This window comes from Pecten maximus, chromosome 19, assembly GCF_902652985.1.
Source record: "Pecten maximus chromosome 19, xPecMax1.1, whole genome shotgun sequence".
Taxonomy (NCBI): domain Eukaryota; kingdom Metazoa; phylum Mollusca; class Bivalvia; order Pectinida; family Pectinidae; genus Pecten; species Pecten maximus.
Window position 1 is genome coordinate 20,837,170 of NC_047033.1, and position 24,277 is coordinate 20,861,446.

The 24,277-nt window shown below is 37.1% G+C and overlaps 1 protein-coding gene across 1 annotated transcript; it reads left to right on the top strand.

Moving 5' to 3' along the window:
• The first annotated feature begins 11,308 nt into the window (after positions 1 to 11,308).
• On the top strand, positions 11,309 to 22,287 carry LOC117317464 (long-chain-fatty-acid--CoA ligase FadD13-like). The gene is given in 5 exon segments (XM_033872275.1): positions 11,309 to 11,527; positions 14,173 to 15,427; positions 15,430 to 15,686; positions 18,740 to 19,542; positions 22,275 to 22,287. Coding segments are annotated over 5 exon segments (2,547 nt in total).
• The last annotated feature ends 1,990 nt before the right edge of the window (positions 22,288 to 24,277 follow it).

Here is a 24,277-nt window from a genome sequence, read left to right on the forward strand (position 1 = left end):
ACGACTTCTCTAGAACTGTGCGCCGAGTATCGTTCATATATATATCAATAATATGTGTGCCCTTTAGCGATCAATTAATTATGGAGTCAACTTACAAAAGAGCAAAGTCGCTAGGGCAAAGGTCAAGGTCAATTGGGTGCGAATCCAGGGATGTTTTACAAGCCAATCAAATCACTATTGGTATAACTTGAGAGAAGTAACTTGATGTATGTTAGTATTGACCCTTCTTAATAGCATACAAAACAGGCGAAAAATGTATATTTAAGGGGAACACAATTAGCACATGTGTATCACCAGAGACGTATATACCTGATATACAAGTCTCTGGTATCACATATATTGAACTAAACAGCCATGCCGCCATGCTCACAAGTATCTATAGCACAAAGTCAATCTCTACCAGAGTTATCGTTCCTTTCACTCACTAACACTGAATGTGGGAACCCTGGGAGAGACTGAGCACACAGTAGCGGCATTTGTAGATCAGGATATTTTGACCTTGAAATACAAGTGGTCGTTGTGAATAATATCACAAATATAGCATATAGCGAGGCATTTCAATCATCAAAATGCTCTTATTAGACACTATAAGATTTCTAAAATCGACAAGAAGAAAAATTGTTTGAACCGCTGAGTTAAAGTAAAAGATGCAGATTTCTGAATGTTGAATGTCGTATGTCGAATGTTAGCCAAAATCTCAGAGCCCTTTTCAAAAGACTGATAATAGAACCATTCGGATTAAGCTTGACTATATCATTTGGTGTTTCCAGAGGTACAGTGTACGATCTATGATCAGGAAAAAACTTATCTACCGGTGCTTCCGTTTTGCATGCACAGGGGTTTGGTGTCGTGATTTTAAGTGACATATGACATCAGTTAACAATCACAACACTATAAATTAAGTTTTCATATGCTAGTAAATTTTTAAACCTAATAGAAATTGGGGGGGGGGGGGGGGGGGGGTCGATGTATAAAAAAGGGGTATCGATTACAGCGATTTTGACAAGGTTTCAGAATGTGAATGAATACATTATTCATTGTGTTGTGGTTGTTAACTGATGTCATAATTTATAATTATGTTACTCAAAGTCCCAGTTACCTAGTATGGACTCCCGGATCACGGATTTTGAATCCCTAAAATTCCTGATATCTGAATCTGTTGATATAAAAGTTTATTTTCCAATGCATGAATATTATAATGAACAATCCACCGACTCCATGTTTACTTCAATTTAAAAAAAAAAATTCGAGACGCGAATTTAGTGTCACTGGGTCGTGTTTGTGTTCGACAACCAATCAGTGGCTGACATCACGGGTCGCAGCTTGTACAAACAACTCGTGCAGAATTTTGGATGCAGCTGAAACAAACAGAAATGTTTAAATTGAAATAAACTTAGGATAATTGCGGAAAACCCGTAATTGTATTTAAAAAAAAACAACTTTTAAATGCATTATTGTGGGAATCTGTTACCTGGCCCCATAAAAAGGCATCTAAAAAAAAATTCTTAATTGAGGAAAGCTAGTTATTTCATAGATTCACATGTATTTTCGGACTTTTTTTAACCATCCTAGAAGTTGTTCTCTGCTTTAATACTGCGTGAAAGTAACATGTTGCTTACTGTGATACGTTGAAAAAAATTATATCTATGAGATATATCATTGTATACACAAATATCATTCTGTATACATGTACTTACAACACACCAATTATCATGGCTTCTGTGACGTCGTCAGTGCATCTTGCTTACTTTTAGATAATTCACATTTCCGGTTTGTATCCATGAAAAAAATGATATACATAGCGTTAAGAAACTCCTTTGTTTTGAGAGTCCTACAAACGCCTATTATCTCCGATATCATATATATGTCAATTACAATTGTGATATTAACACAAACATGATATATTATTTCCTATAAAATTGTTAAGATTATTACCCGTTTAAATAGCCTCGTACACAGGAAACTACATCTAAATTCATACAAACATTTACAAGTTGTAAACCGTATTGTATTTCAAACATGTTTTAAAAGATAAATAAGAGATAGTACATAATGTATTAACCGATAAATATCGACAACTAACAATAAATACACATGTATACTGACAAGTGTATGGTCAACAATTTAAATACAAAAGTACAAACCTGGTTATTTCGTCTTTGGACTAAACTTCTGTTTTGACCGATTTGAGTAAATGTCCACCTACCATGAGATATCCATATCGCCAGTGAAGTATTGTATTATTTTATCAGACAAACAGTTCTTATGTAATGCCACATATACCACTACATGTACAACGTACAGCAAAAACGTAAAGTTTTATATGTGTGTGTGTGTGTTCTAGGTAGCCCGAGTTTCTTCTGGCCCTGACACCATGTCTGGTTTTGGTTTGGTTTGTTTTTGTTAAACGTCCTTTTAACAGTCAGGGTCATTTAAGGACGTGCCAGGTTTAGAGGTGGAGGAAAGCCGGAGTACCCGGAGAAAAACCACCGGCCTACAGTCAGTACCTGGCAGCTGCCCCACGTAGGTTTCGAACTCGCAACCCAGAGGTGGAGGGCTAGTGATAAGGTGTCGGGACACCTTAACATGGTGTCAGGGTCAGAGGAAACTCGGACTATGTTCTAGGGTGGATTTTTATGTCCGATGTATTTCTGTCGTAATTCGATTGATTTAGCATATAGTTTGTCTGGATGTGATCACACTGGACACGTGTACTTTAAATTCATCATATTAACTATATAGTATTAGTAACAGTTATAAACATATTTGTAATCAATTGTACAGCTTGTTAAACATTTCACAACAGGCCACACAAAATAAATAGCATATACATGTAATAAAAAGTCACAGTGACGGTCAAACTAAACAACATTGTATGACGTGTTGGTATATTGTCTTATATACACCGTTTACGTTTCACACATAAATCTAAATTAAATAAAAAAAAAGCACACAAAGAAAATGAATAAATATAATCTCAAACTGTGCATGGTTCATATCGTTATCATCGATATACATGTATAATATAGAACGCCAAAGCTGCCTTATATGATAAATGTTCATTATATGATGTGATTTTACTATTATATGATCATATCATCATTATATGATGCGATATTGTCATTATATTATGTAAAAAAATATTATATGACGCGATATTACCATTATATGAGGAAAAGTATCATTATATGATGCGGCATAATCATTATATGATGCGGCATAATCATTATATGATGCGACATAATCATTATATGATGCGGCATAATCATTATATGATGCGGCATAATCATTATATGATGCGGCATAATCATTATATGATGCGACATAATCATTATATGATGCGACATAATCATTTTATGATGCGACATAATCATTTCATGATGCGACATAATCATTTTATGATGCGACATAATCATTATATGATGCGACATAATCATTTCATGATGCGACATAATCATTATATGATGCGACATAATCATTATATGATGCGACATAATCATTTCATGATGCGACATAATCATTTTATGATGCGACATAATCATTATATGATGCGACATAATCATTTTATGATGCGACATAATCATTATATGATGCGACATAATCATTATATGATGCGACAATCATTTTATGATGCGACATAATCATTATATGATGCGACATAATCATTTCATGATGCGACATAATCATTTCATGATGCGACATAATCATTATATGATGCGACATAATCATTTTATGATGCGACATAATCATTTTAAGACGTAATTCTACTATTATATGATACGAGTTTCACATTATATGCTGCATTTTTTTCATTATGATGTGATGTTATTATTATATATCGTGATTTTACCAGTATAATAAATCTTAATATATTTTTTTTCAAAATATTTAAAAAAAAAAAAAAAAAGCATGACTACATAAAATGGTAGAAAAATATAAAGCAGATGTAAAAAGGTACAAGTAAACCAACCGGGCAAAAAAAAAAACAAAAAAAACCATCAATATATCTATATCTATTGGTTTACCTGATAAATTATAACATGTAATTTGCGGTTGAAGTTGACAGTAGCCAACCCGTCCCCAGCCGTCAAAAGCACAATCTACCAGGCTCGACTCAGTACCATTGCATCTTATATTCCCCATCCATATCGGTTCTTCAGGAATGCCTTCCACACTCGATAGTGTCCACCCGTCACTGGAAATCCAAGGAAGGTAGTTACAATGACGTAATTAGAAATATATCTAATGTTAGGGTAGCGGAATCGGCCAAGGTGTGCCGAATCACAGGGGCGTGCCAAGCTCCTTTGTGCCGAATGGTATCATTACTGAAGACTAAGGGAGATAATTCTGCAAAGTAAATGTCAGTCTGATCGGGATCGCGTAAATTACACCCGTGCGAATGGTTTTGATGTTTAGATCGCGAAAAGTCGAAAGGACGAGAGTTAAGATATTTAATTAATTAAAAGGGCGAAAAGGCACAAATCAGTCACCGTACATTTTTATACTTAGGAAATATTATAAAATACACGCGACAAGTACAAAATAACAAAGCAAAAACGAAAACAAAGAAAAAAGAAACTCACTTGTAATGTAGCATTCTACACACCACATTTGCGGTATTATTATCAAAACTGTCTTTTGTAGAACAAACCGATCCCCAGTAGTGACTATGGTACACCTCCACTCGGCAAGTGTAAGTGCTAGGTCCATCTACCAGGCGAACGTCAAAACCAGATTCTACTGGAAATAAAGTAATCGTAATGATGTTATGAAAATTGACCGCGAGAATTTTGTAACATAAGACAATTTGTCAGGCAAATGGATATCCTCACGTGATACAACACGTGATAGACTATACAGTGTATGAACTATAATTTCAGCTCGAATAAATATCCATTTTTGTGAGTGAACATTATATTGAATTTAAATCAAATTTATCGCAAAAAAAATGGACGCAAGTACATGTATGTTAAATGTGTGTTTGGAGTTAGTGGATTAGGAACCCCGAAAATCAATGCAGTGTAAACTTTGTTTGTCAATTAACATTTAACGATATACATGTATATACCACATATAAATCATACAAATGTAATCAGAAACAAGTGTCAACACACTTATATAAATCTGATATATATATAGCTTAGAAACACAAATGACGAAGGAAGACACCTTTTGACTCGTGCCCTGACCGGGCCTCGAACTCACGATCTACGACACCCAATCGCCTAGCCAGAAATACCCGCAGCCTATACCGCTGCGCCACATCGGCGTTCTTAAAAAGAACGTTTCAAAGGCGGAGTGATGGTCGGCCCGATACCCTGACATGATCATTGTGGAAGTCGTCTATAAGGTGATATATATATGTATATTTAACATAAATCCACAAGTATTTTAATGTTAAACATTATCCATGTACGTATTAACATACCAGTATGGTTGTAACAGAAGATTGTGGCGGGATTAGAACCACAATCTCCAGCAGAACCCAGATACATGTTTCCACCACAGTCAGCTAAACTGTCCTCCGTACCAGAACACACTGGATATCCCAGCCATACATATTCCGTAAGATTTCCAAAACGCGTCGTGGAGAGTATTTGGCGACCAGAACTGAGAAAAGAAAAAAAATAAGATTTGTACGAATATTGTCATACATGTATTTCCTCGCGTGGAGAAAGTTATTCAATTTTAAAAATTAGCTGGGAATTAGAGACTTATCTAACAAACTCAATCCAGAGGGGAAAAAATTATGCAAATTTAGGAAATCTAATTCTAGATTACCTCCTGTTACATATTATTGTGGATCTGGAGTGAACAATACACTTGTAAACTTGTATACAATACAGATTATTTTTTTAATTCAATGCAGATTATGTTTAAAAATATGTCTCAGGTACATGTATCATTTAACACCATCTCAGGTAATGTTAGATTTCAATTGATTGCATGAGGAAGAGGGATATCTGAAAAGCTCTTTTCACACGTCAGATAATCTTAACTTTTATATTCATATCGGAGCTGAATTTAATCTATATAGCATTGTTAGACCTGCATCCCTTTCAAAATACATCATCTCATTTAAGATATATTCTCATAATAATTATAAGTATACTGTGTCACCATCACAATCTTTGTAATATATTGTTGTGGAGAGGGCTTTTATAAGTTGTCAAAAACTTGTGTCCAATCCAATTGTGTCATAACAATAAAATATGTTCAAATCAAATCATAATAATATGCCGAAACACAATACAAAATGAAATTAGAACTTATTCTATTATAATAATTATACAGAACAAAAACTTTTTTTTTCAAATATGCATGTGCGTATTTCACGAGGCACAAATTGCATGAAACTTGTAGAAAATATACTGTTACTTTATCAGTTAAAATAAGCGCCTATATCATCTACTGTCAACGTACATGTAGTGAATGAAGGAATAGTGAAAATTTGAGATAATATCTCATTTACATATTTAGATTGCTCATTTAAATATGATGTAAAATTTGGGCATAGTAGCGTCAATTTTTTCGGCATAGCCGTCTAATTTGGTTTTGGCCCCGGATATGACGCGACAGGTGGCGTTCTGGTCAAGATGAAGCATGTGATTGGTCAATGTAGCGGTCAATGCAAAATGCTGAATATGCAAATGTTGTGACATATACGGAAACAAAAATGGCTTCCAATGTGAATCGACTGCGGTTGAAAACTATAACAGCTTCCGCAATGAAGAGAATAATAGGAAAATGGGTCAAACACAATCCTAGAATTAAACTTGGGAAGCAGTACAATAGATTGTAACAGTTCAATCATGAAAACAGCAGTAATACGGACGCCGCTCGTATTCTGCTTGATTGTTTGATAGTAGGTCATGATAATCTCGGTAATATTTACACAAATACAGTCTGTACCAGTGCATCGCTACTGTCACTATACTATACACTTATTTACACAAAAATATATGTGCCGTAACATTTACAGAACGTGTTATTTAACATTTAAACCACTGTCTATAATATCGTTATCCAACTAACCCAGATGGAATATAGATATCGCCTTGTAAACTATTGTGTGTTTGTGTTGCCACGATTTCAAAACAGTCACGTAATGATCTAAAAAAATTTCCGCGCTATATTTAGAGGGGGATTCCCAACTAAATCGAGTGGTCAAGCTGGACATAGGGATTGACTGTGAACATCGGAACAGCACAGAAACATAACTGGAAAGGAACAAAACGCGTACATTCAGTGAAAATTGCAACGTTTTTACCGTGATGTCCCTTTTAAATTGAATGCAAGCTGAATAAGTGGATGCATCTATTCAAATGACACATTTGTAGTCTTATTATCACCAAAAATGATTCAAACTGATATAATTTTGTTATCCGTGCTGAAACTGCGCATTTATTAATTACATCGTAGTTCGTTAATTTATTTCACCAGTAGTTTTACATTATAACCACCAGCATTAAAACTATGCCGTTTATCTTTTTTAAAGATATTTCTTGTTTTGCTGTGGTCTGATCTAGCCCACCATCCTCCCTTTTGTGCCATTCCTATAATAGCACAACGGATAGTAGAAAAACACTGCAGTTTGTGATAAAAGCACGAAATTTGGCATCAACATTTCTTCAAATATATTTTAGATATGGAGGCGATCACAAAAATCATCACTTCCGGTTTTTTCCAAGATGGCCGCCAGACGCCATTTTGGCGATACAAAACATGGATTGGTAGTGTATTTAATGCATAATCGAAAAATAAATTATAAAGGACTACTTACAACCGGAAACCAGGGTAAAGTCTGATTTATATATTTGTTACTGTTATCTTAAAATAAATTGTAAAACATTGACCAAAAGAACTGATCCGGAGTTATATATGCGCATAGAGTACACAATACACTATTGGAATTTTCCTCACTACCTGACAGTTGGTAAGATGCAGAAATGAATTAATGATTTGAAGAAAATTGTTTCCTTTCAAACGTTAGGTGAACGTTACCATATGTATGCTAAGGAATGTTATTGAATATAGTAATGAAACATAGCTTTCTGAACGCAGGTAGACACAGAAATCTAATTTTCAAAATGTACAAATTTTGATATTACATATGTACCCTCTGTCTGATCTTCGATGGAATTAGTAAATTAATGTATTTTTGAATCGATAGGTTTGCACTACCAACGCTGTCACGAATCCGTTGCCGTATGTGTATGAAGGCTGCTAAATAGTGGTCAAATTAACGTCTCCAAATGAGACCAAGTGTGGTTTTCCTGGCTTGCCTGTCATGCTCCATCCAAGAGGGTAAACTGGTTTCTTTTATAATTACATCAATGGTTTTGTGCTTTATTTATTTATTTAAAATGTTGTTTTTTTTTTTAAAGGAGTAATGTATTGATAATAATTACAATGTTGATTCCATATTACTTTTCAATTATTGAATGGCGTTTTTATCTGTAAATATTGAATAAAATTTTATGAAACTTAAAAAGCCTGGGATGTCAAATGAACAAAGCTCCTAGTATTTAAGCTTCTGAACTCTGACCTCTATCTGAGTATAATGTTAATCGTTATAATGCCAACTTTTAACTTAACTCTAGAACACATGTCGTACTATATTATGACCACCGGTATAGTTGAAAGCATCATTTATATTCAGTTCAATTCAACTTTACTGGAACTTTTATAATTCAACTGTACTTTGATGTTTAAACATATAGATAAATTATCTACATATGCCGTCATGAAAATATCGCCCCTTGTCGCAATGATCATCCCAAAACATTTTACGGTAGTTACGCGACTTAAATACAAGGTAGATGTCAGGGTTTGACCTTTCTTTCTTTAACAGCCCTTCCCACAGGAAAGGTATTTTTTGTCCAATGGACCATGGTAATGGGCGTATGGTAATTGAACACATATTGACATTATATAAACGTTTTCCTATCGCGTGCAAAATAAGGTAAAGTCAATACAAACTACATGTATCATTCTAAATGCTGTACAAGGCTCGTCGTACAAGGCTCGTCGTTTAAAACAGGACAACTTAACTACCCGGACATCGCTAAATGACGGACTTAAATTGTCCATACACTTGACTGTATATCATAATACGGAACTCATCCACCCCTCTTTAATTTCTCTGCGCATGATTGATAGCGTTTTGTATTAAATATGATTTAAAACTCTGTGGTTTATCTCGGTATAAGGTATTCTTGACAACGCGTTCCATCAAGTTCACCAAATCACTCTCGATTTCTTTATCTTATCCTAACATTTATTAGGGTTACTGTTCTACAGCAAATATTCCAAAATGTGAATGTATCAAATTTAAATTAAGGCAAGAATATATGTTTTAGAAAGGAAATGAAACTTTCGGCAGAATCATTTATAATGTGCAACATGCTTGCATTTTCAAACATTACATTAAGAGATCAGAACCACGTGTTGACTGACGAATTTCACGTGACTCACGTGACTAACCATTTACCTGTGAAGTACACTGGGATGTATTACCTGTATCCCAACATTCCACACGCCACCGTAGCTTCTCTGTAATCCCAGTCGTAGTCGCCACACACGGCTCTCCAGGTTTCATTGGTGTATATGTCAACACGGCCCAGATGTAGATTTGGGCCTCCAGTCAAGCGGACGTCAAAGTCTGTTTGAAAAACATAACATAACTACTACACAGTAAAATACATTTTTGATATATGTTCGCCTTAAGACAGAAATTGCTGGTGTAAAGGAAATAGATTTTAGCTTCAGGATATAAGGAAATTAAATATATATATATGTATATATATATATATATGCATAAAGAGTGATAAAGGCACGAAAGCGAATCCTGAAATTAAAAATGAAACAATAATTCCAACTCGAAATCTGTCTATGGAGACCCTTGTAAAAAGAATACGACTCGGTGTCCCGGAAAGGAAGCGTTTCACACCCGCTAAAAAACTAGTTCAGATTAAATCACTTTCGAAAATGATAACTTGAATTGGTGTCTGTTTCAACCAACGTCATCAAATCCCATCATATCATGACACAAGTAAACAACATGTGCTTTATTAAATTCTATAAAGATGACCTCTGTCATGTGCAAAGATAATCTTCAGTAATAGACCCGCCAATGTTCACCGTTATCTTCACAAATCGAGTGTAGGTAATAACATATAGCCAGTTACCCCAGACTGTACACGCACGTTACGTAATGGGTATATACCGGTTATACCTATGAATAAACGGGATCGCCTACTTTGTCTGTCCCACGGAAAATAATTGTTCCAGTAAAAAAAAAAAAAAATAGAATTAGGATCTCAAGTTTTAGAGGATGGCCTAATCTTGACTTAAACCAATCATAATTACTCTTTGTCGGCAATGTATTATCTTTAATTGGTTTCACGAATCTTATTTTGATATGATCTTTACAATAGCATTAAGTATTAATTGTTTAATTTAATTGTTAATTACAATAATTGTGTGTCTGGGGTGAACAATAAACTTGAAACATTACATACACGTATAAGTGGTACTCTAGCTATTGCGTCACATCGCTTCGTTAGCTGTAAACAAAACACGCCGAATTAAGTTAAATTTATCCACGTAACGCTCGGATTATCAGATTAATTAAATTATATAATGATATTAATTATATCTAATTAATTAAGACATTATCTATTGCGGTTTATACCTGTCACCTGAGAACTATGTGTGGCGAGTTGTGAAATACACGACCATTGTCTAAGAGTATAGAGCGTTAAGTCAAGAGGGCTTCACGGATATATGTATTTTAAAATACGGTGCATATTTAATTTCGAAATTATACAACATTGTTTTGATGAGTTGATCTTTTTAATTTCCTTTTAAAAGTCGCCATTTTTGTTGTTTGCTCAAAAGAATGATATTCAACAAAAATGTATCGGTAGATAAATTTATAACAAAAGAATGAATGAAGTATTTGCACTAAGTTTGCTCGTGTTAAACGTTCTTTTTCTGTTAGTTCTTTTGATTTGACTGAATGCAATACTGAATTTAAATATTCCATTGTATTTTCCCCTATATAGATAACATGCACGACTTAGATATTCAGCAATCTACATGTACACGAAATGTATATCTTCTTGAAAAGAAAAAAATAACACTGCCTACAGAATAAAAAAAAATAAAAAAATGTATAGAGTGATTTCATCTATGATTTTAACTAAATATTAATTTACCCACGTTAAGTTTATCAAATGAACCAATAAAGCAAATTACCTGCTGTGATACCATAACGGACTGCCAGGATGACAAATAATACTTGATGGTAGGGAACCATTTTGTCGCAATCAAACACTGTCGGCAAATAAGGCTCGAGAAAATACGAACTATAGTTATACTAAAGAACATTCCAGGTCATCGCCCATATTACTCTACCAGTGGGCTTATTGTTTTCAACATGCGCGGTTTACATTACAACCGCAACCTTTGTAAGATCACAAGAGATTTGACGCCCTCGCAACAGTCAAGGTCATTTGAGGACGTGCAGAAGTGCAGAAAGACACAGCAGAGAGGAAAGACAGAGTAATGAGAACATAAAGGAAGGATTCAAGATCCATCCCAATCGTTGGAGACTGTATATCTGTTGAAATCCAGTATCTCAATACAATCATTTTGACAAATAGTATTCTATCATTCAGATAGGAGAACACGTCAGTATAGGAAAGTAGACTCATTATATTTCATCTTAATAAAGAAAAAAATAAACAGTTTAGCAATGACGTATCAAAATAAAAGCAGATATAAATGACCATTTGGAAATTTCTCTGTGACGTCCTCAAGGTAGGAGATGCTATTTTTCTCCCAGCATACTATCTTATTTACAGACGTAATTTCGATAAACAGTATTTATATTTTACAGGTATATCCTTCGTCAAATAAAACTGCAAAGTAAAATGATCAACCCGATATTTATAAAGTACGCATTTTGACGAGGTATCAAGTAAACCTCTTAGATATTGCTGACGTTGATGGAAAATTCTTTGTTTTATCAGTAGAAGTACTTTTTTTATAATTATAAGTACAATGGTGTACCCATACATCACCAAAGCCAAGAGAGAAAAGGCAATGTTTAACATAGATAGCCCAGTTAAAACAATTACCAGTGTCATTATTACATACAAATGAGCAAGCTGTGTTCAAAATACAATTCGTGTTCAGTAGTTTGAATCAATATCTAATCACTCTGTATGTATTTTCTAAAACATTCCTCTCTCTCTCTCTCTCTCTCTCTCTCTCTCTCTCTCTCTCTCTCTCTCTCTCTCTCTCTCTCTCTCTCTCGCGACTTGTATAGCTGGCTACAAATCAATGATACAAACACAGCTGATACAGTTTAACATTTATTTTATTACCTTCAAAATTTGCACGTGATGAGATGATGAAATATGATAACAAAATATACACACAATGCTAATGTAACTAAACCGTGCGTCAGGCCAATATATGTCGTATCAAAAATACCTACCACCGCCTCTCCCTAGGGCTCAGTATACACAATTATACCCCGACTATAACATTCCTACAACGGGAATTAATTATTATATTATTTCCGCGAGCTACATGTACGCCCTTGCTAGACTGTCGTGTTTTACTCAAATGCACAGCTATATAGCTAGATTTGAGCTCGAAATGCACAGGTAGAGCAGTACCTGAGCGAAAAGTTGTGTACAGAAAAGGCAATTATACATAAACGCATACCAAATCATAGTACCTAATCACAAACGTCTAAAAATAGAACTGAAAGGGATTCCTCAACGGGAATACGCCGGATAACCAATATGGAGCCGGTGATCATAGCAACACACACCCTGGTTTAGATGCTGTAAATATGGAAATATATACAGCAAGTGTTCAAAACCCAAACCTTTTTCACATGAAACACGATTCTTAGATATTTATTTTTTATTATTTACATTCCATAAAGAAATGCTTTTATACTTTTGAAAAAACTTGTTTAGGTTTAACCTCTGAATGGTATTTATTTCGTCATATCACTGCAGCCCGATGTACCTCATCCTACATGTAAACATGCAGGTATATTCGTCTTTTGTAAAGTTTCATACCAGACTGCAGGACTATTTTATCATTTTTGCCATGACTAAGTGGAACACCAGTACTCGTGGTCCTGTGTCTAGAGTTTCCATTACGTTAGTAATTCAAGTACAAATTGTACATGTATCGCGTGAGTTGTGTAATGTAAAGTAATATATAGGATTTACAATGACTTCTGTTTTTATCTGTGGGACCTTGACAAAAAATACATACATACTTTTAACACAAGCATGTGTTTTAGTGAATACTCCTAAAAACGCATTATATTTTATTTTGAAGTTGATGCTGTAACACGTTTTTATCTCTAGGGAGCGAATACTGATTTCGGTTTTAAGTGTGCGGTTTAGGTCAGTCCACGGGGCAATCCATGGACATTGATATGTATATTATGCTATGAATATGAATTGCAGTATACGAAGGTTCCACGCTCATGCAGTATCACGTTTTTTTCACCAGAAAGTGGATACTGATTTTGTTATTGTTTTGTTTTACGTCAGACGATTGGGCGATCTACGGGTTTTTTGATTGGACAAACTACGGACCTGTTGATTGGACAATCGAAAATGCTCAAATAGTCTCAGGTTAAAAATTGTTCGCCGCCCCATCATTTCTGATCAATACGAAAGAGTATTAAAACCAAGTAAGTATGATGTGATATATTTTCTTACTTTCCTTTTTCAGAAGCCCAATTATGATATTCCTACATATTCCTAGAATGGATATTGTGTCCTACGATGTTACCACTGGTTCAGTGTTGTCTTGCAGTTTACTCACATGTTAAGAAATATATGAAGTTGCCGTTTTTTAAATTTAGGATTCGATTATCTTTATTGCATAATTGATATGTTCAAGTCATTTGCTTCTAATAAAGATAGGTATCATTTGATGTTTTTAACAAATCAGCACAAATCTTTCACTTTATCAAGTTCCCTCCAATTATTACTTATCATAATTTCCGATTCCCTATAATTTATTTTTTTAGAAATCGATCATACTATGGCAGAACTGAGTTACCTTTCCTGTCCCGATCCTGTCTGCGTCAAATACAAGTCAATAATTGACGTCTTACGATAAAAGGCATATGAGACTCCTGAAAAGGAAATGTACATTCAGAAATCTGTAGACGGCGAACGAAGGTCATTGACATATGTTGAACTGTTGAAGAGGTCGACATACATCGCTAAGTATCTCATCAGTAAGGGGATCAGGTTAGGAGACAGCGTGGCCATTATTGGCACAAACTCCATTGAGTGGATAATTGGTGTGTTCGCAATCATGTCTACAGGAGCTGTTGCTGTCCATATACATAAAACATCGGAGTCGTTCGCTGAAACGGTAAATGTATTGAAGTCTACAAAAAGCAAAGCTGTCCTGCTTGATCCCGGAACGGACAAAAATTACATATCAGACATGGAAGAGTACTTCAGCAGGGGGGATTCTTCGAACGACAAACCGACAATTCTGTTACTACATAAATCAACACTGTCTTCCCTTCCGTCTTTAGACGGTGTAGTTCTGACAGCCACCCAGGCAGCAGTCTCATTGCCAACAATACAACCAGAGAGTAGCGCCTTGATTTTTACCACTTCCGGCTCAACAGGGGTTCCAAAAATGGTCGAAATGACTCATTTATCAATCGTCAATGCTTCTTACATCGCGTTTTTGGGAGCAGCTGGCGACCGGCCACAAGGACCATGCTACAATGACCGCCCGTTCTCTTGGATCGTAGGTTCCCCAGTGTTTAGTTTCCTAAGCGGAACTAAGCGAGTGTTTCTTGACACCGCAATCGGCATGAATAAGGAAAACATTCTTGCCATTTGGGACATCATAGTGACTGAGCAGTGCACAAGTGCATTTTTGTTGCCCTATGCTTTGGTTGATATTATTACTAATATCAACTCCATTCGAAAGCAAGGCTACAAGTTGTACGCCATTTCTACGGGAGGACAACTGATTGGCAGACATCTCACTGAAGTATGTGGTCAATGTACTGATAAATTATTTGTTTGCTACGGAACCACTGAAGTTGGAGGAATGTGTTTTACTGAGCTAACACCAGAAATAGAGGACGGGGATATCGGCTCCTTGTTTCCAGGCTATGAAGTCAAAATTATTGGCGATAGAAGTGAAACGTTGGATCTTGGTCATGTCGGGGAAATTCTCGTCAGATCTTCGTCGATTTTGAAGTCCTACCGTGACGCACCGGGGCTCAATGAAGCTTCCTTTGTGGATGGGGGCTGGTTCCGAACCGGTGATATTGGGTTAATTACAAATGAATGCAAGTTAATGTTCAAAGGAAAAGCTAATGACGTCATCAAAAGAGGAGGATTGAAGGTTTTCCAAGCGTAGTCGAAGCAGCTATTTCAAAACTCTCCGATGTAAGAGAAATTGTAGTGATCTCCATACCGGACAGCCGGCTTTTTGAAGAAGTATGCGCTTGTTACATACTAAAAGATGGAGTAGATACAACAGAACCTGAATTAGACCAGAAATGTCGCGATGTCCTGGGGGATAATGTGTTAGGCAGTACACCTTCCTACTTTGTCAGGTTTGAGTCCTTTCCAAGACTTGCTAACGGGAAAACAGACAAGGTTTTGTTAAAACGACTTGTGTTGGAACGACTAAATATCGCTTGATTTTGGCAAATAGAAGGCCGTTTCCACAAAAACTGTACATTCGGTAAGCATATACTAGGAATATTCACATGAAATTCAAGAATTTGCTTGTTGATATATAATATATCCACGAGTTTTTCTTTCACTCTTGCTGTTTGTAAAATATACCACACATTTTTTATGTTATATGGAGGATCAAGGGGGAATAAAGTTTTTTTTGTAAATGTGTACAATACAATGACACTATTGAAATTTAAGTATGAGGATAATACTCTCACATATAACCCGTTCTTAAGAGATGTATAATATTATAATAAGATATTGCACATTTCGTAAGCTGCTTAATCAAGATATTTGTATTGATGTATTCGAGAAAAAGGACTTTGATAAGTTTAGAAAACTTGTGCTCAATTTATTTGTAAAACTTTATCTAAAATGAGATAGGTTTAAATCAAATCATGGTCCGGTATACAATGCTTAAACACAGATCACAGGTATGATAGAGTTAGATCGATATATATTCTACAAATAATACCAATGTCTTTTAAAAAAAATCCAGATATTCTTGTTTTGTATATAAGTAAAATATACACATATAAATTTAATTTATGTTTTTCATTGTTGCATGGTGCAATTTGATGTTAGGTGTTAAACACGTGATCGGATATAGATATATCGACATCTGTTACAAAACTGAACTGAAATATGAAGTTAATAATGACCGATATTTCACTGATCAAATGTAATAAATAGAGGGTATTGAATGGTTTCCCGTTGAATATAGCATATATATACATGTATGTATATATTTCACGAGTATGACAGAATAACAAAGCACGACTCGAGTGAAAAATATGTTATATTCAACGGGAAATATTTCTTTTTATTGCAATTTTATACTAATAAAATAAAAAGAAAGAAAAACATCGAAAAATTAATACTGTAGAAAAACAGCAAAATAACTAATTTATCTATCTTCGCTTCAATTGGAAAAATCGACGACAAGTTTCAATGATGTGAATACAAAAGTTCGCTCTGATTGGTTAAAAAAAAAACAAAAAAAACTTATATTTTCACTGTAAAACTTATCTTTTCACTGCAACATCTTATATTTTCTCTGCTCATCGCTGCAGTGAAAATATAAGTTTTATTAGTTTAATAAATTTCTATATTTCACTTGCAAAAATTCAATAAATGACTTTTTCTTATATAAGATGAGTGTTAGTTTTGTGTCTCGGACGCCATACCGTGTTACCGTCAAGCTACATTTACAAGCAGTTAAATTCTATGCGGTTTACTTATTTAAGATAACTCATAAGGTTAGTAAGATTCATTTCATTTTCAATTATTATATGTTTATGTCTATTTCGATTACCCGGGGTGAATTTGGCCATATGATCAAAAAGGTGTTCTTGGAGGAAAACATCTTCATTGTGGAGTTATGATCATCTTCAGGCATTAAAAATTACTTCATTCATGATTGACAACTGACGTGTCCTTTGAACAATGATTTTTGACATGTATGTTCAACGTGTGCCGGGAGGGCTTATGTTTCTTTAAAAAAGCAGGGTATTCGAATGACCGAGATCTGGTTGAACTTTTAAGAAATCAGTTCATTGTTCATTTAGATTTTAACAACGTGCATACATGTAAACGTAATGTAAAATGAGATTCAGAACCAACATGATGATTTAATCCCGTCCATGCTTTGAAGAAACAAGCCATTCATTGTGAATAATAGCTATAGATGAAAAGTAGGGTACTCGAATGACCGAGATCTGGTTGGACTTTTAGGAGATCAATTCATTGTTTTAAACATTTAGATTTTCGATAAATATTTAATCCCGTCCATGCTTTGAAGAAAAGAACTATCAATAGCTATTGATAACACCCGATGAAATTTTGTCGTAATTTAATATTCCGTAATATCCGCCATATCCTACCTACCTCACACACTGTAAAACAAAATTACAAATTGAATACAAAATGGTTTAGGCCTAAATGCTCCTAAGACCGTTGGATCGATGTAATCATTCAAAATTTCATACACATTAATCTACAAAAGTATTTCCATAAATATTGTAGGTGCAGACCTTTGCCGATAACTACAGTCAATACTGCTGCACATCCTTTTGTATAACTAAGATTTCTTCGTATGCATTGTTGTATTATGCTGATAGGTCTTTGCCAACAACCCGGACGCTCAACTAAATCCAAAAGTCAAGCAGTATAAAAAAGACAAATAATGATAAATAAAAAGTTGTGTAGGACGTACAGAAAAGATAGTATCCTAAATAAATCTGCCTGTTATGAATCATGCAATCAGGACAGCCGGTACCTCCTACGTCATACCTATCTATCCTTCCAATCATCGTCGGCCCCCACGGAGTCTTTACTATGTTACACTCGTTTGACCCGTGTTAGTACTTGTTTGGAAAACCTCGGTTTGACATAAATATTCATAACTTTTATCGCCCAATCAAAATGCTTCGTATCAATGGAGCTCTTCTTTGCCTGGAAAATTCAAACGGCATACCAAGATTACTGCGCTTATTTGTCGGCATAGCTTGTTATCCGACATCTTACTAAAACACCAAAGAACATATCATAAAAACGACGTTCCTAATTGGTAGGATTTTCCGAAGCCATTTTCAACGGAACCAATCAGATTGCTGGATTTGGTTCGTGAGTTATTCATGTATAAGAGACACTTTGTGCAAATGTTCCCAAGGGATCGATCGGAGCTATTCAAAGACAGATCATTGGGTACCGACGATGCCTTCCAATATGTTGACGTCCAACATATTTCATCCGTGTCACACATGACTGAATCAGACGCTCCGGTGTTTATCAACTAGAGGGAATAGAAACGAAAGTTCGTTTAAATTCCATATCCTACCAGCCACCATAGCCTACCCACACCAGTATCCTATTCGCAACCATATCCTACCAGCCACCATATCCTACTCCCACCATATTCTTCCCTCAATTATATCCCAACCACCACCATACCTTACCCGCCACCATAGCCGAGACACCACCAGGCCCGAGCACCACGAGACCCGAGCGACCACGAGAGGCGAGCGACCACGAGAGCAGAGCGACCACGAGAGCCGAGCGACCACGAGAGGCGAGCGACCACGAGAGCCGAGCGACCACGAGAGCAGAGCGACCACGAGAGCCCAGCGACCACGAGAGCCGAGAGACCACGAGAGGCGAGCGACCACGAGAGCCGAGCGACCACGAGAGCCGAGCGACCACGAGAGCCGAGCGACCACGAGAGGCGAGCGACCACGAGAGCCGACCGACCACGAGAGCCGAGCGACCACGAGAGCGGAGCCACCAGGAGAGCCGAGCGACCACGAGAGGCGAGCGACCACGAGAGCCGACCGACCACGAGAGCAGAGCGACACGAGAGCCGAGCGACCACGAGAGGCGAGGACCACGAGAGCCGAGCGACCACGAGAGGCGAGCGACGACCGAGAGCCGAGCGACCACGAGAGCCGAGCGACCACGAGAGGCGAGCGACCACGAGAGCAGAGCGACCCACGAGAGCCACGAGAGCCGAGCGACCACGAGAGCAGAGCGACCACGAGAGCCACGAGAGCCGAGCGACCACGAGAGCAGAGCGACCACGAGAGCCGAGCGACCACGAGAGCCAAGCGACCACCAGAGCCGAGCGACCACGAGAGCAGAGCGACCACGAGAGGCAGAGCGACCACGAGAGCCGAGAGACCACGAGAGGCGAGCGACCACCAGAGCCGAAGCGACCAAGAGATGCCGAGCGACCACGAGAGCCGAGCGACCACCAGAGCCGAGAGGACCACGAGAGGCGAGCGACCACGAGAGCCGAGCGACCACGAGAGCCCAGCTACCACCATATCCTATCTACCACTATATTCTATCTACCACTATATCCTATCTACCACTATATCCTATCTACCACCATATCCTATCTACCACTATATTCTATCTACCACTATATCCAATCTACCACCATATCCTATCTACCACTATATCCCATCTACCACTATATTCTTTATACCACTGTATCCTATCTACCACTATATCCTATCTACTACTATATCATATCTACCACTATATCCTATCTACCACTACATCCTATCTACCACTACATCCTATCTACCACTATATCCTATCTACCACTATATCCTATCTGCCACTATCCCATCTACCAATATATCCCATCCACCACTATATCCTATCTACCACCATATCCTATCTACCACTATATTCTATCTACCACCATATCCTATCTACCACTATATCCTATCTACCACCATATCATATCTACCACTACATCCTATCTACCACTATCCTGTCTACCACTATCCTATCCACCACCATATCCTATACACCACCAAACCCTACCCGCCCCCATATCCTTACCACCACCATAACCGTCCCGCCACCATATCCTGCACGCCACTATAATATCCTACCCGCCATCATAATATCCTGACCGCCACCATAATATCCTTCCCGCCATCATAATATCCTACCCGCCACCATAATATACTTCCCGCCACTACTATATCCTACCCGCCACCATAATATTCTACCCGCCACCATAATATCCTTCCCGCCATCATAATATCCTACCCGCCACCATAATATACTTCCCGCCACCACTATATCCTACCCGCCACCATGATATCCTTCCCGCCACCATGATATCCAGCCCGCCACCATAATATCCTACCCGCCATCATAATATCCTTTCTGCCACCATAATATCCTATCCGCCACCATATCCTATACACCACCATACTATCCTACCCGCCACCATATCATATACACCAACATATCCTACCCGCCACCATAATATCCTACCCGACACCATAATATCCTACCCGCCACCATATCATATACACCATACTATCCTACCCGCCACCATATCATATACACCAACATATCCTACCCGCCACCATAATATCCTACCCGACACCATAATATCCTACCCGCCACCATATCATATACACCATACTATCCTACCCGCCACCATATCATATACACCAACATATCCTACCCGCCACCATAATATCCTACCCGACACCATAATATCCTACCCGCCACCATATCATATACACCATACTATCCTACCCGCCACCATATCATATACACCAACATATACTACCCACCACCATAATATCCTACCCACCACCATAATATCCTACCCACCACCATACTATCCTACCCGACACCATACTATCCTACCCGACACCATCATATCCTACACGCCATCATATCCTATGTACCACCATATCCTATACACCTTCATATCCTATACACCAACATATCATATACACCAACATATCCTACCCGCCACTATAATATCCTACCCGCCACCATCATATCCTACACGCCACCATATCATATGTACCACCATATCCTATACACCATCATATCCTATACACCATCATATCCTATGTACCATCATATCCTATACACCATCATATCCTATACACCATCATATCCTATGTACCATCATATCCTATACACCATCATATCCTATACACCACCATATCCTATACACCATCATATCCTATACACCATCATATCCTATGTACCATCATATCCTATACACCATCATATCCTATACACCACCATATCCTATACACCATCATATCCTATGTACCATCATATCCTATACACCATCATATCCTATACACCACCATATCCTATACACCATCATATCCTATACACCATCATATCCTATACACCATCATATCCTTACCGTCACTATATCCTTACCGTCACCATATACTTTACACAATCATATCTAGATCAGTGAAGACTAGATAATAGGACATATAGATCATTGTGACTGGATGATGGGACCGACACATCAGTGGTGACCGGATGTTCGGACAGACAGATCAGTGGTGACCGGATGGACGGACAGACAGATCAGTGGTGACCGGGTGGACGGACAGACAGATCAGTGGTGACCGGATAGACGGACAGACAGATCAGTGGTGACCGTATGGACAGACAGACAGATCAGTGGTGACCGTATGGACAGACAGACAGATCAGTGATGACCGGATGGACGGACAGACAGATCAGTGGTGACCGTATGGACAGACAGACGGATCAGTGGTGATCGTATGGACAGACAGACAGATCAGTGGTGACTGGATGGTGGGACAGATCAGTGGTAACTGGATGGACGGACAGATCAGTGGTGACTGTATGTTCGGACAGACAGATCAGTGGTGACTGTATGGTCGGACAGACAGATCAGTGATGACTGGATGGACGGACAGATCAGTGGTGACTGTATGGACGGATTGACAGATCAGTTGTGACTGGATGGTGGGACAGACAGATCAGTGGTGACTGTATGGACGGACAGACAGATCAGTGGTGACTGGAAGATGGGACAGACAGATTAGTGGTGTCTGGATGATGGGACAGACAGATCGGTAGTGTCTGGATGGTGGGACAGACAGATCAGTAGTGTCTGTATCAGTCAATGCTACGCCGCTGTTGTGTTTTAAAGATGAGCTCTGACTTGTTTTACCCAATGAACCTTTACAGGAAGGTGAAGTGAGGACACCTTCTTTATTTTCGAAGGTTTATTAAGCACATCGTTAATAGTGATCAATCACGCATGCATTTCAGACATGTTCAGTCATAGTTCAGATAGTTATCCGTCACGCCAAAAACGTTTCAGGTGTATTTATGTTTTAATGTATTTCGAATGTAATTCCACATCTATTTAAGGACATGATATTTCTCAAAGTCTCATCGAATCTAAATGAAAACAACAACAAATAACAGCTAGCAAAACAAACCGTAACCATAACTAAAAATCAATAATACAAATTAAACATAGATTTGCCTTTAAACCCTGGAAATGGTTCAATGATTATAAGACCAAGCGTTCCTAACGAGTTAGCTTAGATTGCTGCATCGACTACACCCGCCATACAAAACCAGACTTAATTCAGCTCCAACTTAAGTTTACTATTTGTTTATATAGGATACCTACCGACGTTTGACCACGAAGCTAAATAAGCTAGAAACCACGAAATAAAGTTTCAACGAATATATCATTGGATGCAGTAAATACCATAATTTATAATATCCAAAAACAGGTATTTACTTGTATAGCTTACATGTATCTTTTTGTTTATTTTTGTTTAAAGATATCTGAACGGGACTGCAATGTATGCAATGAAGCAACTCTCAGTATGCACAGGGAAATAACTCAGGTTTCTATTTGGTTTTGGTTTTTATTTTTTTAACGTCCTATCAACAGATAAGGTAATTTAAGGACGGCCTCCCGTGCGTGCAATATGCATGTGTTTGGTGAGTGTTCATGTGTGTTTTGGGAGGCTGGTGTATGTTTGTGTTAAGTCTCCTTTGAAAGTCCGGAACGTTTGCCGATTTATAGTCCTACCTCACTGACAGCCAAGTGAGTATAACAGATATAGTTAATTACATCCATCCTAATTGTGTAAGAAATACAGCTACAATGTATTCTATCTATATAAACTGTGTAATAAATATAGTTATTATATCAATACTAATTGTATGACAAATATAGTTATATCCATATAAATTGTATTACACGTGTTTATTGAAATAAACATGTCATTTTTAGCGAATCATATACATTAAAAGCACCACCTTATTGTATAACAATATATCTATAATCTTAAAACTGTATGTCGGCAACATTAGATATATCTTCAACAAAACAGACACGAAACCTATATGTCTAACCAACGACACACGAGATACAAGCGGTGCTAGCTGTAATACTGAGAGCTCCAAATGAAATATTAATGTTTGAATTATATTTTCCTACCTATCTTCCTACCTTCCTATGTTATACTATGCTATTTGTACCAGTAACGTGGGATGATATCTCGAGTACAATGTAATATATGATAATCCAAACACGACGCATGCGCGATATGTAAAATATAATTGAATGCAGTAAAGTATTTATTTTCTACAAAAATATACCACACATCCGTACCAAAGAGTGCATATTGTATGTAATTGAAGATATAAGTAACTAGATTAAGGAAAAGTTAAGTTGGCTTCTCACGGCATATTAACTGTATCACCAAATGATTGTATGAGACCTGCATGCATGTTATGTTTATTTCATGGTGAATTTTATGTAATTTGTGGTAATATATACATTTATTGGACATTTTAAATTTTTTTAAAATTTTGGATTTTTTCACCGTCCAATTTCTCTTTGTAAAAATGTTACATTTACAAATTATCTAGTCTCGGACAAAGGACAATAAAGCTATTGTCTCACCTGTCTGAAATGTGACCATTTGAGTACTAAAATGTCACCTGTCAATCATTTGTATAAACTCTAGCTTAAATACTATGTGTAACGTTTTGATATTTACCTGACTACAAACTAATTTCTTCATCGAATGCCACAATTGTTTCTATCTTTTGTGAACTCCATGGTCTTTATACAATTCATAATTCATTTTGCGTGGCAATCAGCCACGAATTTGAACACTCAAGATTATGACTTTGAAATACAATTTTGGATACACTATCTA